The sequence below is a fragment of the Panulirus ornatus genome, chromosome 3 (assembly GCF_036320965.1).
Source record: "Panulirus ornatus isolate Po-2019 chromosome 3, ASM3632096v1, whole genome shotgun sequence".
In the NCBI taxonomy this organism is placed as follows: domain Eukaryota; kingdom Metazoa; phylum Arthropoda; class Malacostraca; order Decapoda; family Palinuridae; genus Panulirus; species Panulirus ornatus.
In genome coordinates, this window is record NC_092226.1 from 30618685 (window position 1) to 30632205 (window position 13521).

The 13521-nt window shown below is 40.8% G+C and overlaps 1 protein-coding gene across 4 annotated transcripts in view; it reads right to left on the reverse strand.

Moving 5' to 3' along the window:
- LOC139761845 (U2 snRNP-associated SURP motif-containing protein) overlaps positions 1–13521 on the reverse strand; it is a 434305-nt gene that overhangs the window by 199613 nt on the left and 221171 nt on the right. For all 4 annotated transcript variants that reach the window (XM_071686407.1, XM_071686396.1, XM_071686389.1 and 1 more), the window contains one exon: positions 4030–4109. In XM_071686407.1, the coding sequence (XP_071542508.1) occupies positions 4030–4109 (80 nt within the window). The remainder of the gene's footprint in view (positions 1–4029; positions 4110–13521) is intronic.

Below are 13521 nucleotides of genomic sequence, written 5' to 3' on the forward strand. Positions count from 1 at the left end.
GCTGGTGACTGAGTTTGGTAAAGTGTGTGAAAGAAGAAAGTTAAGAGTAAATGTGAATAAGAGCAAGGTAATTAGGTACAGTAGGGTTGAGGGTCAAGTCAATTGGGAGGTAAGTTTGAATGGAGAAAAACTGGAGGAAGTAAAGCGTTTTAGATATCTGGGAGTGGATCTGGCAGCGGATGGAACCATGGAAGCGGAAGTGAATCATAGGGTGGGGGAGGGGGCGAAAATCCTGGGAGCCTTGAAGAATGTGTGGAAGTCGAGAACATTATCTCGGAAAGCAAAAATGGGTATGTTTGAAGGAATAGTGGTTCCAACAATGTTGTATGGTTGCGAGGCATGGGCTATGGATAGAGTTGTGCACAGGAGGGTGGATGTGCTGGAAATGAGATGTTTGAGGACAATGTGTGGTGTGAGGTGGTTTGATCGAGTAAGTAATGTAAGGGTAAGAGAGATGTGTGGAAATAAAAAGAGCGTGGTTGAGAGAGCAGAAGAGGGTGTTTTGAAATGGTTTGGGCACATGGAGAGAATGAGTGAGGAAAGATTGACCAAGAGGATATTTGTGTCAGGGGTGGAGGAATCGAGGAGAAGTGGGAGACCAAACTGGAGGTGGAAAGATGGAGTGAAAAAGATTTTGTGTGATCGGGGCCTGAACATGCAGGAGGGTGAAAGGAGGGCAAGGAATAGAGTGAATTGGATCGATGTGGTATATCGGGGTTGACGTGCTGTCAGTGGATTGAATCAGGGCATGTGAAGCGTCTGGGGTAAACCATGGAAAGTTGTTTGGGGCCTGGATGTGGAAAGGGAGCTGTGGTTTCGGGCATTATTGCATGACAGCTAGAGACTGAGTGTGAGCGAATGGGGCTTTTGTTGTCTTTTCCTAGTGCTACCTCGCACACATGAGGGGGGAGGGGGATGGTATTCCATGTGTGGCGAGGTGGCGATGGGAATGAATAAAGGCAGACAGTGTGAATTGTGTGCATGGGTATATATGTATGTGTCTGTGTGTGTATATATATGTGTACATTGAGATGTACAGGTATGTATATTTGTGTGTGTGGATGTGTATGTATATACATTGTGTATGGGGGTGGGTTGGGCCATTTCTTTCGTCTGTTTCCTTGCGCTACCTCGCAAACGTGGGAGACAGCGACAAAGCAAATAAAATAAAATAAAAAATAATATATATATGACAAAAATGTATGAAAAAATATCATTAATGAGATGGACTTGATTAGGGTCTCAGTTGCCCATGCCATCTCAGCTTCAAAAAAAGGGGGGAGAGGGATGTGGCAAAGCAATCGAAGGAAACATCTTTTCTCAACATACAAGTCAAGTAGTAAGCACAATGCACTATCCCTGCCACTAGGCAAAATCTCATTGTAGGTACTCATACATAAGCAGGTAATCAATAAAACTCAGCAAACGGTTTAAACATATCCCAAGACACTTCATGCGCAAAAATGAAACTACCATAGAGAAGATACCAAGCACATATGTCCAACTCAATTGCTCTCCAGTCTCTGCACAGGGAGCTACACACAACATCAAATCACTTTATGATCTAAGGGCCCAACTAGCACACTTGACCAGTTTCCTGAGTGCTGCAGGAGCCTCATAAAAATAGAAGGGACTCCTGGGGCAGGATTAAGTATGTAAGTTCCTTCAACAAAGCATCTCTATCAACCTTGTCATATGCTTTCTCCAGATAACATAAATGGCACAGACAAATCCTTATTTCTTTAAGTACTTCTCACAAACATTCTTTAAAGCAAACACCAGATCAACATATCCTCTACCACTCCTGAAACCACATTCTGATGCTCTGTGTGTGCCACCACCTTCTCAATCACCACACTTACCTTCAACTTAAAAACTACACTCAGCAACTTATACCACTGTAATTCAAACAATAACCTTTGTCCTCAATGCTTTTATACAATGGCATAATATGTGAGTTCTGCCAATTGTCAGGCGCCTCACTATGATTCGTACATACAATGAAAAGCAGAGCTAGCTAACCAATTTATTAATAACACTGTCACTCTTCTTAAGAAATTCACCTGTAATACCATCCACTCCAACCACCTTGCCACACTTCATCTTATGCAAGGCTTTCACAACCTTTTGCCTCTTTACTAAACCAAGTGCCCTGACTCCCTCACTCTGCACACCTCTCCTACCCAAACTCCCTACATTTGGCATCCTATCATCAGATATATTCAACAATCCTTAAAAGTACTCATTCCACTTCACCTCATCACTGTCTTTTACCATTTCCCCATTTGCTCCCTTTAATGATGTTCCCATTTGTTTCCTTGTTTGTCCCCACAATTAACTTCTTTCCAAATCATCTCATTCTCCCTGAAATTCACTGATACTTAAGTCAGCCCAACTCTCAATTGCCCTCTTTTTCATCACCTGCATCTTTCTGTTGACCTCCAATTGCTCTCTCTTGCATATAATTCACATTCCTCTCCAGTAAGTGCCACCCATAATCCTCTCTTTTCTTTTTCACTAACAACTTATTTCGGAATCCTAACACTCACTTCCCCTTCTCATATGCCCACCTTTCCCATGCCATATGCTTCTCTTGCACATGCCATGCCAATGAGGAAAATAACACAAATATTACTAGATCAATTAAAATACAGACAAGCTTTAGTTCTAGGACAATCACTGGCAACTTAGGCTTCACATGCTGCTAAGAAAACCATTTCTTGATCAGCTTCAATATGGGGAGAGTCCATGTTCATGAAATCACTTTCCACAGGCAAAGAGGTAAATGATCATACAGACAATACGAGAACAAGGGAAAACTAAACAATCTTTGGTTTTAGCTGACTGCTGGCAGCACTGGATCCACTTGTGTTAAGAACACTTTCTGGTGCCTCATCTTGGTCATTTTCAATGCTCAAAATGTAAGTGCCCATAAAATCACTCCACATATGCTCCACAAAAAGATCGCCATCAAAGAATTTACAATCATCACTGCCTGGTACTTTAAATCATCAAATAAAAGCTAATCAAGTGCCTAAAACGTTCAAGGGAATGCAGTCTCTTTGGTATGGCTAAGGGGTGAATAAACATGGGGAGACATCTCTTTGGTATGGCTAAGGGGTGAATAAACATGGGAAGACATCATAATAAAAATTTTAGCCAACTTGGCAATCAATTAAGCCTTCAAATAAAGGAGTAAATCTCGATGTGTATACACATCAAAAGAGTGGCTCAACTTGTATAAATATACATCTGGAGGAGTTATGGGGCTAACAGCTTCAACAGGTCAGCTCCCTAGTAATGATGACTAAAGTCTGAGCACAAACTATCCGTTACTTACTAAACAGAGAAAGTCCGAACTGAGTGTCATCATCCACTAGCAAGCTTGGGCGTCATACTTTGTACTTTTAATTCATCATCAGCTTATTAATGAAATTTAAAGTGTAGTAACAATGGAGCACTAATTTCTTTTATCTAATAATATGGTGTACAAAAGAATATTTGAATAAATTTGGAACATATCTTCCACAAGAATCCTTCAAATGCTATTAAGTATACATACACACAGCCCATACAAGGACACGGTTGTAACAGAATAATGAGTACAAAAATATATACAAATAAACCATGTCAAAAATTAAGAGTAATTCATGTGAGAATACACACAGTGGGAGAAAAGAAATATCTATATGTAAACACAAAGGTCTGCATTATCACAACAAGAGGCTCAAATCATAAAAATGTAGGGAATTACTAAAATAGTAGTAGTTACTCTGAAACTCTGCTCATCTCAGAAAACATTATGGAAAAAAGATTTGTAAAAGGTACATATAGTAAGAAAAAGAAATTTTAGTGCAAGAACAAAGTACTACATAATCAAGACGAGGGGCCTGAGATAAAGCAAATATAATGAATGGTATGAGAGTAGTAGTTCATATACATTTCTCCTTATCACAGGAAAAATTTGAAAAAATAGAGATTAAGAATATTTCAAATCAAACTACAAGGAAAAATATTACAATATCTTACCCTTTTCTATAGAATGATGCATTTGATACTTTTACACTGCAATTATGCAATATGTCTGAGACCAGATATACTCTTGCAATCTGAAAGAAAACAAAATAATTTCATTCCTTTTGCATAAATCTTACTATCACTTATCATATCATGAAAAGTACATCATCTTGGTAAAAGATAAATCAATTTTAATTCCTGTAAGGTATTTCATAGGGAGACATTATAGACCTGCCACTTCCTTCAATGATTTCCTAAATTATTTAGTTAAATCTCCACCAGCATGGCTCACAGCCTGCTGTAAATAAAAACTCCAAATAATCACTGAAACACTGCTGTTTTCTTTCTCTTATACTCTTTCTCTTTAACATAACAGTGGGAAGCCAGAGCACACAATATTTTCAAGAGGGAACAATAATTCTAATAAAATGCAATGGAAATGAGTTTTAGGCCCTAAATGCAAAAGAATGGAGAAGAATGGATATGGTGGTGATGAAATTCCCATGAACAATGTGTGGTGAGGCTTGGTGATTTTGTTAGAAATGACAGAGTAGAATTGGAAAACTGACCAGAGTGTGCTGACATTAGTCATCAGATACACACTAATACCCTAGTTATCACTGCCCCTTAGAGGGCTGTTTCATTATTGCATTTCTGTTTGCATCTTGAAGCTCTAGCTTTACAGAAAAAAAAAATGAAAATCTATACATTAGAAGTTATAAGTCTGAGCATTTACAACACACTGAGAAAAGCTCTGTTCATACTAAGCCAATCAGAGTGCCGTACACAGACACTCATATCCACTCAGTGCTGAGAGCCATCCTCTGTTAGTACAGTGCAAATTTTCACACTTACACTGCGTACGCAACTTTACTAACTTGCTAATATGCCTATATTACTGACTATTTTTCATCCATCATGTCCGGAAGAAGGCCAGCAAGGACTAGTGCTGCTAGCAAATCTCAAGTGCCAAGAAAAGCCTCTCCTTGTAAAATTACAAGTGTCGAGTTGGGTGGAAGTTGTTCAACATCTGTGATGCTTTCAAACTGGCTACAATGATGGGCAGAACCATTATTAAAAACAGACGATAAAAGTTTCTGCCACGACAAACACGAAGTTAACAGCAACAAAGGTGACTTGTTCAAGGGGCAGTTTGTTAGAAAAAGGGAAGGTAGGCTAAGCGAAGGTAGGTTAGCAAGGAGCACTTATTTTTCTTTACATTGCAAGCTTCAGTCATGGACAAAAGTCCAAATCAAGGTAAGGCCTTAAGTGAAATATAGAAAGGATTTTGAAAGGGAAAACAATGAGATAAGGGAAAGCATTTACAAATTTTGGAGGAAGTGAAAAACTAGTTGTCAAGATGCACTCCTTTGACCCAAGCAGCAGTCTTTTCTTTCTGCCTCACTCATACTTGGCTTGCTACCATTTTGACCACAAACATACAATCTCTCCTTATCATACATAATGCTTGACAACACTTTAACTAACACAACTTATTCTTCAAACTCTAGATTTTCCTGTGGTAAGCACTTTACGCTAGCCCTGTCTTTTGGTAAAATGGTAAGAGCAATAGATAGAGATAGTAGGTAGGAATGTTAGTTAGGTAAAAGAAGCAGGCAGGACCATTAGGTAGTAGTAGTAGTCTTGAATATTAATCGGAAAAATCAGGTAAAACAGGCAGAAATAGTTGGCAAGAACACAGAGTAGGAGCCTCTGAAAACAATGCACCAGAGTTGTCCCCTGACAGTGGCCTGTTAAGGAAGAGGCACTAGATTTCCCCAGTTATGGAGACTTTTGCCATTACCACTCACTTGGGGGAGTTCCCAAAATGAAGTGGCATAAAAGATACTGACAGACAGATAGATAGATAGAAAAACTTGTCTTTTAAATTAAATGTTATTTATTCATTCTTGTTAAACTTTGTCGCTGTCTCCCAAGTTAATGAGGAAGCGCAAGGAAACAGACGAAAGATTGGCACAACCCACCCACATACACATGTATATACATAGACGCACATATACATACCTATACATTTCAATGTATATATACATATACATACACAGGCAAATACATATATACACATGTACATATTCATACTTTGCCCTCAGCCATTTCCGTCGCCACCCTGCCACACTTGAAATGGCACCCCGCTCCCTCTGTACGTGTGTGAGGTAGCGCTAGGAAAAGACAACAAGGGCCACATTCATTCACACTCAGTCTCTAGCTGTCATGTGTAATGCACAGAAACCACAGCTCCCTTTCCACATCCAGGCCCCACAAAACTTTCCGTGGTTTACCCCAGACACTTCACATGCCCTGATTAAATCCATTGATAGTACATCAACCCTGGTATACCATGTTCCAATTCACTCTATTCCTTGCATGCCTTTCACCCTCCTGCATGTTCAGGCCCTATTTGCTCAAAATCTTTTTCACTCCATCCTTCCCCCTCCAATTAGGTCTCCCACTTCTCCTCGTTCCCTCCATCTCTGACACATATATCCTCTTCGTCAATCTCTCCTCATTCATTCTCTCCATGTGACCAAACCATTTCAATACACCCTCTTCTGCTCTCTCAACCACACTCTTTTTATTACCACACGTATCTCTCTTACCCTTTCATTACTTACTCGATCAAACCACCTCATACTACATACTGTTCTCAAACGTCTCATTTCCAACACATCCATCCTGCTCCGCACAACCCTATCTATAGCCCACACCTCACAACCATATAACATTGTTGGAACCACTATTCCTTCAAACATACCCATTTTTGCTTTCTGAGATAATGTCCTCACCTTTCATACATTCTTCAACGCTCCCAGCACCTTCATCCCCTCTCCCACCCTGTGACTCACTTCTGCTTCCATGTTCCATCCACTGTTAAATCCACTCCCAGATATCTAAAACACTTCACTTCCTCCAGTTTTCACATTCAAACTTACCTCCTAATTGACTTGTCCCTCAACCCTACTGTACCTAATAACCTTGCTCTTATTCACATTTACTCTCAGCTTTTTTCTTTCACACACACTTTACCAAACTCAGTCACCAGCTTCTGCAGTCTCTCATCCAATTCAGCCACAAGTGCTGTATCATCAGCGAACAACGACTGACTCACTTCCCAAGTCCTCTCATCCACAAAAGACTGCATGCTTGCCCCTCTCTCCAAAACTCTTGCATTCAAAATGTGCCAAGTCATAATTACAGGGAAAGACATGAGAGGGTAGAGAGTTCCAAGGCTTTGAAACGTTGGGAAAGAAATGGTTATCAGAAAGGCCCATCCTTGAAATCATGAGACATAACAGCTTGCTGAGTACTGCATAGTCTATATAGTGGTGGAAGAACACAAGCAGCCAGCTCTTGGGAGCAAAAAGCAAAGAAATACCTACAGAAGAAGGAAAATGAACCAACACTGGTGTAAGGAAAGCACGTCAGGTTTTAAGTTAGACTGAGAAAGTCTATGGGTCAGACCACTTTTGAATCAACTCTGTCAAGTAAGGATGCAGAGCTAGAACTGCCCCACACGTGAGAACAGAAGTCCATATAAAGATGGATCAGTCCTTTGTGCAGACGAAGCAACTATTATGAAGAAAAATATTCCATATCTAAATGGGATTTCCAGTTTCTTAGAAGCAGACATAGCTACTTCCATAATGTAGGATTTCCAAGAAAGAGTAGATGTTACAGTAATACCTAGTATGTTCACTGAGTCAAGAGGTGAAATTACAGAACCGTCAAAGGATAGAGGAAAATTGTGAGGCATTTTCCATGAAGAGACAGATAGAAACTGGGTCTTGGAGGCAAAAAACTTGACCAGATTTCATCTATCCCACTGAGATCCCCTGTCTGAGCCTGAGTTTAATGATGAAGTTGTGTCAAGAAGAGATGTAAATCGAGTGAAAGAAGGAGCAGAACTGAAGGATGTGGAAGAATGCAGTGTTGAGTCACTAAATGCAGTATTTGCATTTAGTTATTTGTGAAAGAGAGGAAAGTGTTGATAAAAATGAGAAAAGGTGTGGGGGACAGAACAGAACCGTGAGGGACACTAATGTTGATGGAGAAACTGGGGTAGGCTGAACCATCAACAACCACAGAGATACATTGGTCAGAGAGGAAGCTAGATATAAGGGAGCAAAGAGAAGGAGTGAACCCAAAAGAGGGGAGCTTAGAGATGAGACCCCAATGCCAAAAGCCTGTCAAAAGCTTTGGATATGTCAAGGGCAACTACATATGATTCCCTAAAATCTTTCAGGGATGATGACCAGACATTAGTAAGATAGTAGAGAATATCACAAGTGGATCTCACCTTATGGAAGCAATACTGTGTGATACAAGGTGTTTAAGGATATGGAGGTTGAGGAAGGATTCCAAGACTTCTTTGGAATGGGTTGAACCAACACATGCTTCCAAGAAGAGGGAAAAGTTATGGTTTTTAAATAAACATGGAACAGTCGAGCAAGTACAGGTACAAGTTAAGAGGCAGTACACAGGGATGGATGCCATAAGCCTTACTTGAGTCCAGAGAAAGTAGTGCTTTTCAGACACTGAAAAAAGATTACAGGGAAGGGCATAGGATCATCAAGAGGTGCATCAGGGAAGAAAGAATGTGATAGGAGAAATGGGTGCCAAAGAGAGTTGCTATGTCTATGGGAGAGATAGGTATAGTTCCATCAGAACAGAAAAGTGAAGAAAAGGTAAAGTAACAAAAGTTGTCAGCAATGGCCTTTGCTAAGAAAAACCTTCCAGTGGATGATAAAGAGATTACTGCACTTCCTTTGAATAAAGTAAAACTTTGCTTTATGGATAATGTATCTGCAATGATTATGGGCAGTGATAAATGCTGAAAGGGCGTCAAAGGAAGAAGAGTTTTTCCAAGCCTGATCACTTGCTTGAACAGCCTTAGAACAGGAGCCATTGAACCAAGGATTGGTAGGGAAGGTTTTCTTAAGAGGATAAGGGATAAATGCTTGGCAACACATCCACTGCAAGTTACCATACCCACTTTACCAATCTAATCACCTCTATCTTTCTGCTTTCTCACTCCATATCTAAAAATGTTATGTAATGAAATTTTGAAGGGATACATTCTTGCATTTATGGATCTGGAGAAGGCATATGATAGAGTTGATAGAGATGCTCTGTGGAAGGTATTAAGAACATATGGTGTGGGAGGCAAGTTGTTAGAAGCAGTGAAAAGTTTTTATCGAGGATGTAAGGCATGTGTACGTGTAGGAAGAGAGGAAAGTGATTGGTTCTCAGTGAATGTAGGTTTGCGGCAGGGGTGTGTGATGTCTCCATGGTTGTTTAATTTGTTTATGGATGGGGTTGTTAGGGAGGTGAATGCAAGAGTTTTGGAAAGAGGGGCAAGCATGAAGTCTGTTGGGGATGAGAGAGCTTGGGAAGTGAGTCAGTTGTTGTTCGCTGATGATACAGCGCTGGTGGCTGATTCATGTGAGAAACTGCAGAAGCTGGTGACTGAGTTTGGTAAAGTGTGTGAAAGAAGAAAGTTAAGAGTAAATGTGAATAAGAGCAAGGTTATTAGGTACAGTAGGGTTGAGGGTCAAGTCAAGTGGAAGGTGAGTTTGAATGGAGAAAAACTGGGGGAAGTGAAGTGTTTTAGATATCTGGGAGTGGATCTGGCAGCGGATGGAACCATGGAAGCGGAAGTGGATCATAGGGTGGGGGAGGGGGCGAAAATTCTGGGAGCCTTGAAGAAAGTGTGAAAGTCGAGAACATTATCTCGGAAAGCAAAAATGGGTATGTTTGAAGGAATAGTGGTTCCAACAATGTTGTATGGTTGCGAGGCGTGGGCTATGGATAGAGTTGTGCGCAGGAGGATGGATGTGCTGGAAATGAGATGTTTGAGGACAATGTGTGGTGTGAGGTTGTTTGATCGAGTAAGTAACGTAAGGGTAAGAGAGATGTGTGGAAATAAAAAGAGCGTGGTTGAGAGAGCAGAAGAGGGTGTTTTGAAATGGTTTGGGCACATGGAGAGAATGAGTGAGGAAAGATTGACCAAGAGGATATATGTGTCGGAGGTGGAGGGAACGAGGAGAAGAGGGAGACCAAATTGGAGGTGGAAAGATGGAGTGAAAAAGATTTTGTGTGATCGGGGCCTGAACATGCAGGAGGGTGAAAGGAGGGCAAGGAATAGAGTGAATTGGAGCGATGTGGTATACCGGGGTTGACGTGCTGTCAGTGGATTGAATGAAGGCATGTGAAGTGTCTGGGGTAAACCATGGAAAGCTGTGTAGGTATGTATATTTGCATGTGTGGACGTATGTATATACATGTGTATGGGGGTGGGTTGGGCCATTTCTTTCGTCTGTTTCCTTGCGCTACCTCACAAACGCGGGAGACAGCGACAAAGCAAAAAAAAAAAAAAAAGAAAAAAAAAAAAAACATTCTTGCTCATTTATACTGACACTCAATTTTGCTGGTGTCGATTAGCTGTTCAACAGTATCTGGCAATACTGTGGCCAGTGTTACTAAAGAAACCGATGGATGCATCACCCCCTCACCAGTCCACCTCAGTACCACATAACTATCTCCATCATCACCACTACCTTTATCACCACCATCTACATCATAATTTCAATGATGCATAAATGGATTAGCTTCGACCAGAGCAGAGCCACACAATATCCATTTCCCCCCACTTCCCTCCCACCCACTGCGTATCAATGACACACTACCTCTCTCGATCATTATCCTACAATCATCACTATTCATCAAACAACTGTCATTTGTAATACAATAATGTACAATGTTTACTGTTATTCATTGATTAGTAAGGATATGTTACTATGGGAAGTATTCTTTCACCCCTATCCTCAGGGATAATATATATATATATATACATATATATATAAACATCCCTGGGGATAGGGGAGAAAGAATACTTCCCACGTATTCCCTGCGTGTCGTAGAAGGCGACTAAAAGGGAAGGGAGTGGGTGGCTGGAAATCCTCCCCTCTCATTTTTTTTTTCCAAAAGAAGGAACAGAGAAGGGGGCCAGGTGAGGATATTCCCTCAAAGGCCCAGTCCTCTGTTCTTAACGCTACCTCGCTAATGCGGGAAATGGCAAATAATTTGAAAAAAAAAAAAAAAATAAACATACACATACATACGCACATACACACACACACACACACATATACATATATATATATATACATATGAAAAATGTAAGAAATAATTTAGAAAACTGAAACTTCTAGCTTGAAATGAAATGAAAAATGAATATCACATAATGGGCAAAGGGGTTAAGAGTGAGTGCTCAAATTACAGAGGTATAAGTTTGTTGGGTATTCCTGGTAAATTATATGGGAGAGTATTGATTGAGAGGGTGAAGGCATGTACAGAGCATCAGATTGGGGAAGAGCAGTGTGGTTTCAGAAGTGGGAGAGGATGTGTGGATCAGGTGTTTGCTTTGAAGAATGTATGTGAGAAATACTTAGAAAAGCAAATGGATTTGTATGTAGCATTTATGGATCTGGAGAAGGCATATGATAGAGTTGATAGAGATGCTCTGTGGAAGGTATTAAGAATATATGGTGTGGGAGGCAAGTTGTTAGAAGCAGTGAAAAGTTTTTATCGAGGATGTAAGGCATGTGTACGTGTAGGAAGAGAGGAAAGTGATTGGTTCTCAGTGAATGTAGGTTTGTGGCGGCAGGGGTGTGTGATGTCTCCATTGTTGTTTAATTTGTTTATGGATGGGGTTGTTAGGGAGGTGAATGCAAGAGTTTTGGAAAGAGGGGCAAGTATGCATTCTGTTGTGGACGAGAGAGCTTGGGAAGTGAGTCAGTTGTTGTTCGCTGATGATACAGCACTGGTGGCTGATTCATGTAAGAAACTGCAGAAGCTGGTGACTGAGTTTGGTAAAGTGTGTGAAAGAAGAAAGTTAAGAGTAAATGTGAATAAGAGCAAGGTAATTAGGTACAGTAGGGTTGAGGGTCAAGTCAATTGGGAGGTAAGTTTGAATGGAGAAAAACTGGAGGAAGTAAAGTGTTTTAGATATCTGGGAGTGGATCTGGCAGCGGATGGAACCATGGAAGTGGAAGTGGATCATAGGGTGGGGGAGGGGGCGAAAATTCTGGGAGCCTTGAAGAATGTGTGGAAGTCGAGAACATTATCTCGGAAAGCAAAAATGGGTATGTTTGAAGGAATAGTGGTTCCAACAATGTTGTATGGTTGCGAGGTGTGGGCTATGGATAGAGTTGTGCGCAGGAGGATGGATGTGCTGGAAATGAGATGTATGAGGACAATGTGTGGTGTGAGGTGGTTTGATCGAGTAAGTAACGTAAGGGTAAGAGAGATGTGTGGAAATAAAAAAAGCATTTTTGAGAGAGCAGAAGAGGGTGTTTTGAAATGGTTTGGGCACATGGAGAGAATGAGTGAGGAAAGATTGACAAAGAGGATATATGTGTCGGAGGTGGAGGGAACGAGGAGAAGTGGGAGACCAAATTGGAGGTGGAAAGATGGAGTGAAAAAGATTTTGTGTGATCGGGGCCTGAACATGCAGGAGGGTGAAAGGAGGGCATGGAATAGAGTGAACTGGATCGATGTGGTATACCGGGGTTGACCTGCTGTCAGTGGACTGAATCAAGGGTCAAAGGGCATTATTAGATTACATGTTAAATGATAGGCGTATAAAAGAGAGACTTTTGAATGCATGTGAAGCGTCTGGGGTAAACCATGGAAAGCTGTGTAGGTATGTATATTTGCGTGTGTGGACGTATGTATATACATGTGTATGGGGGTGGGTTGGGCCATTTCTTTCGTCTGTTTCCTTGCGCTACCTTGCAAACGCGGGAGACAGCGGCAAAAAAAAAAAAAAAAAAAAAAAAAAAAAAAAACCAATGGCTATGGAAAAGGGAAATGTATAATTTATTTACACAAACGTCAATAGTAGTTCTCATCAATTTAACCACTGTATCAATAAGCTTCAATGTCTAAGCTACATTTTTTCCAATTTCACTATTTTCTTGTCAAAGCACCATGTATAAAAACTATCACTCCAGTAACACAACTATAAACATTTACTTCCCCTTTAAAAAGTTCTGGGGAAGTCTGTCTCGATACACTGCGGGACACTCTACCACATGGCGAGGTTTGTGTTGCAATGGTTCTTGATTCACAAACGTAGTTGCATCACTGGTGGGCGGAAGAACATTCTTGTAACCACAGCAAGGATCAGAGGTACAACCTGTAAATGACAAAGTTGCTTCCTAAGATCCAGTTCCAGAAGACAGTTATGTAGAATCATGGATGCCATTTGAGACACTTGCCAGTCAGGATATTCAAGTTCTCTTAATATTGGTACCACATGTGGCCAAAGTAGCTTTCTTGTTGTAGAATTGGCAGCAACCATGTTCCCCATACAAGTGACACAGGCTGAAGCTAAAGCAGAATGTGCTTTCTTCCACTCACTCTGTGAGTCTCTGCTGCTCCCTGTTTCTTGTTCTGGTATTCCTCTTTCTGTATTTTGGCTGGTAC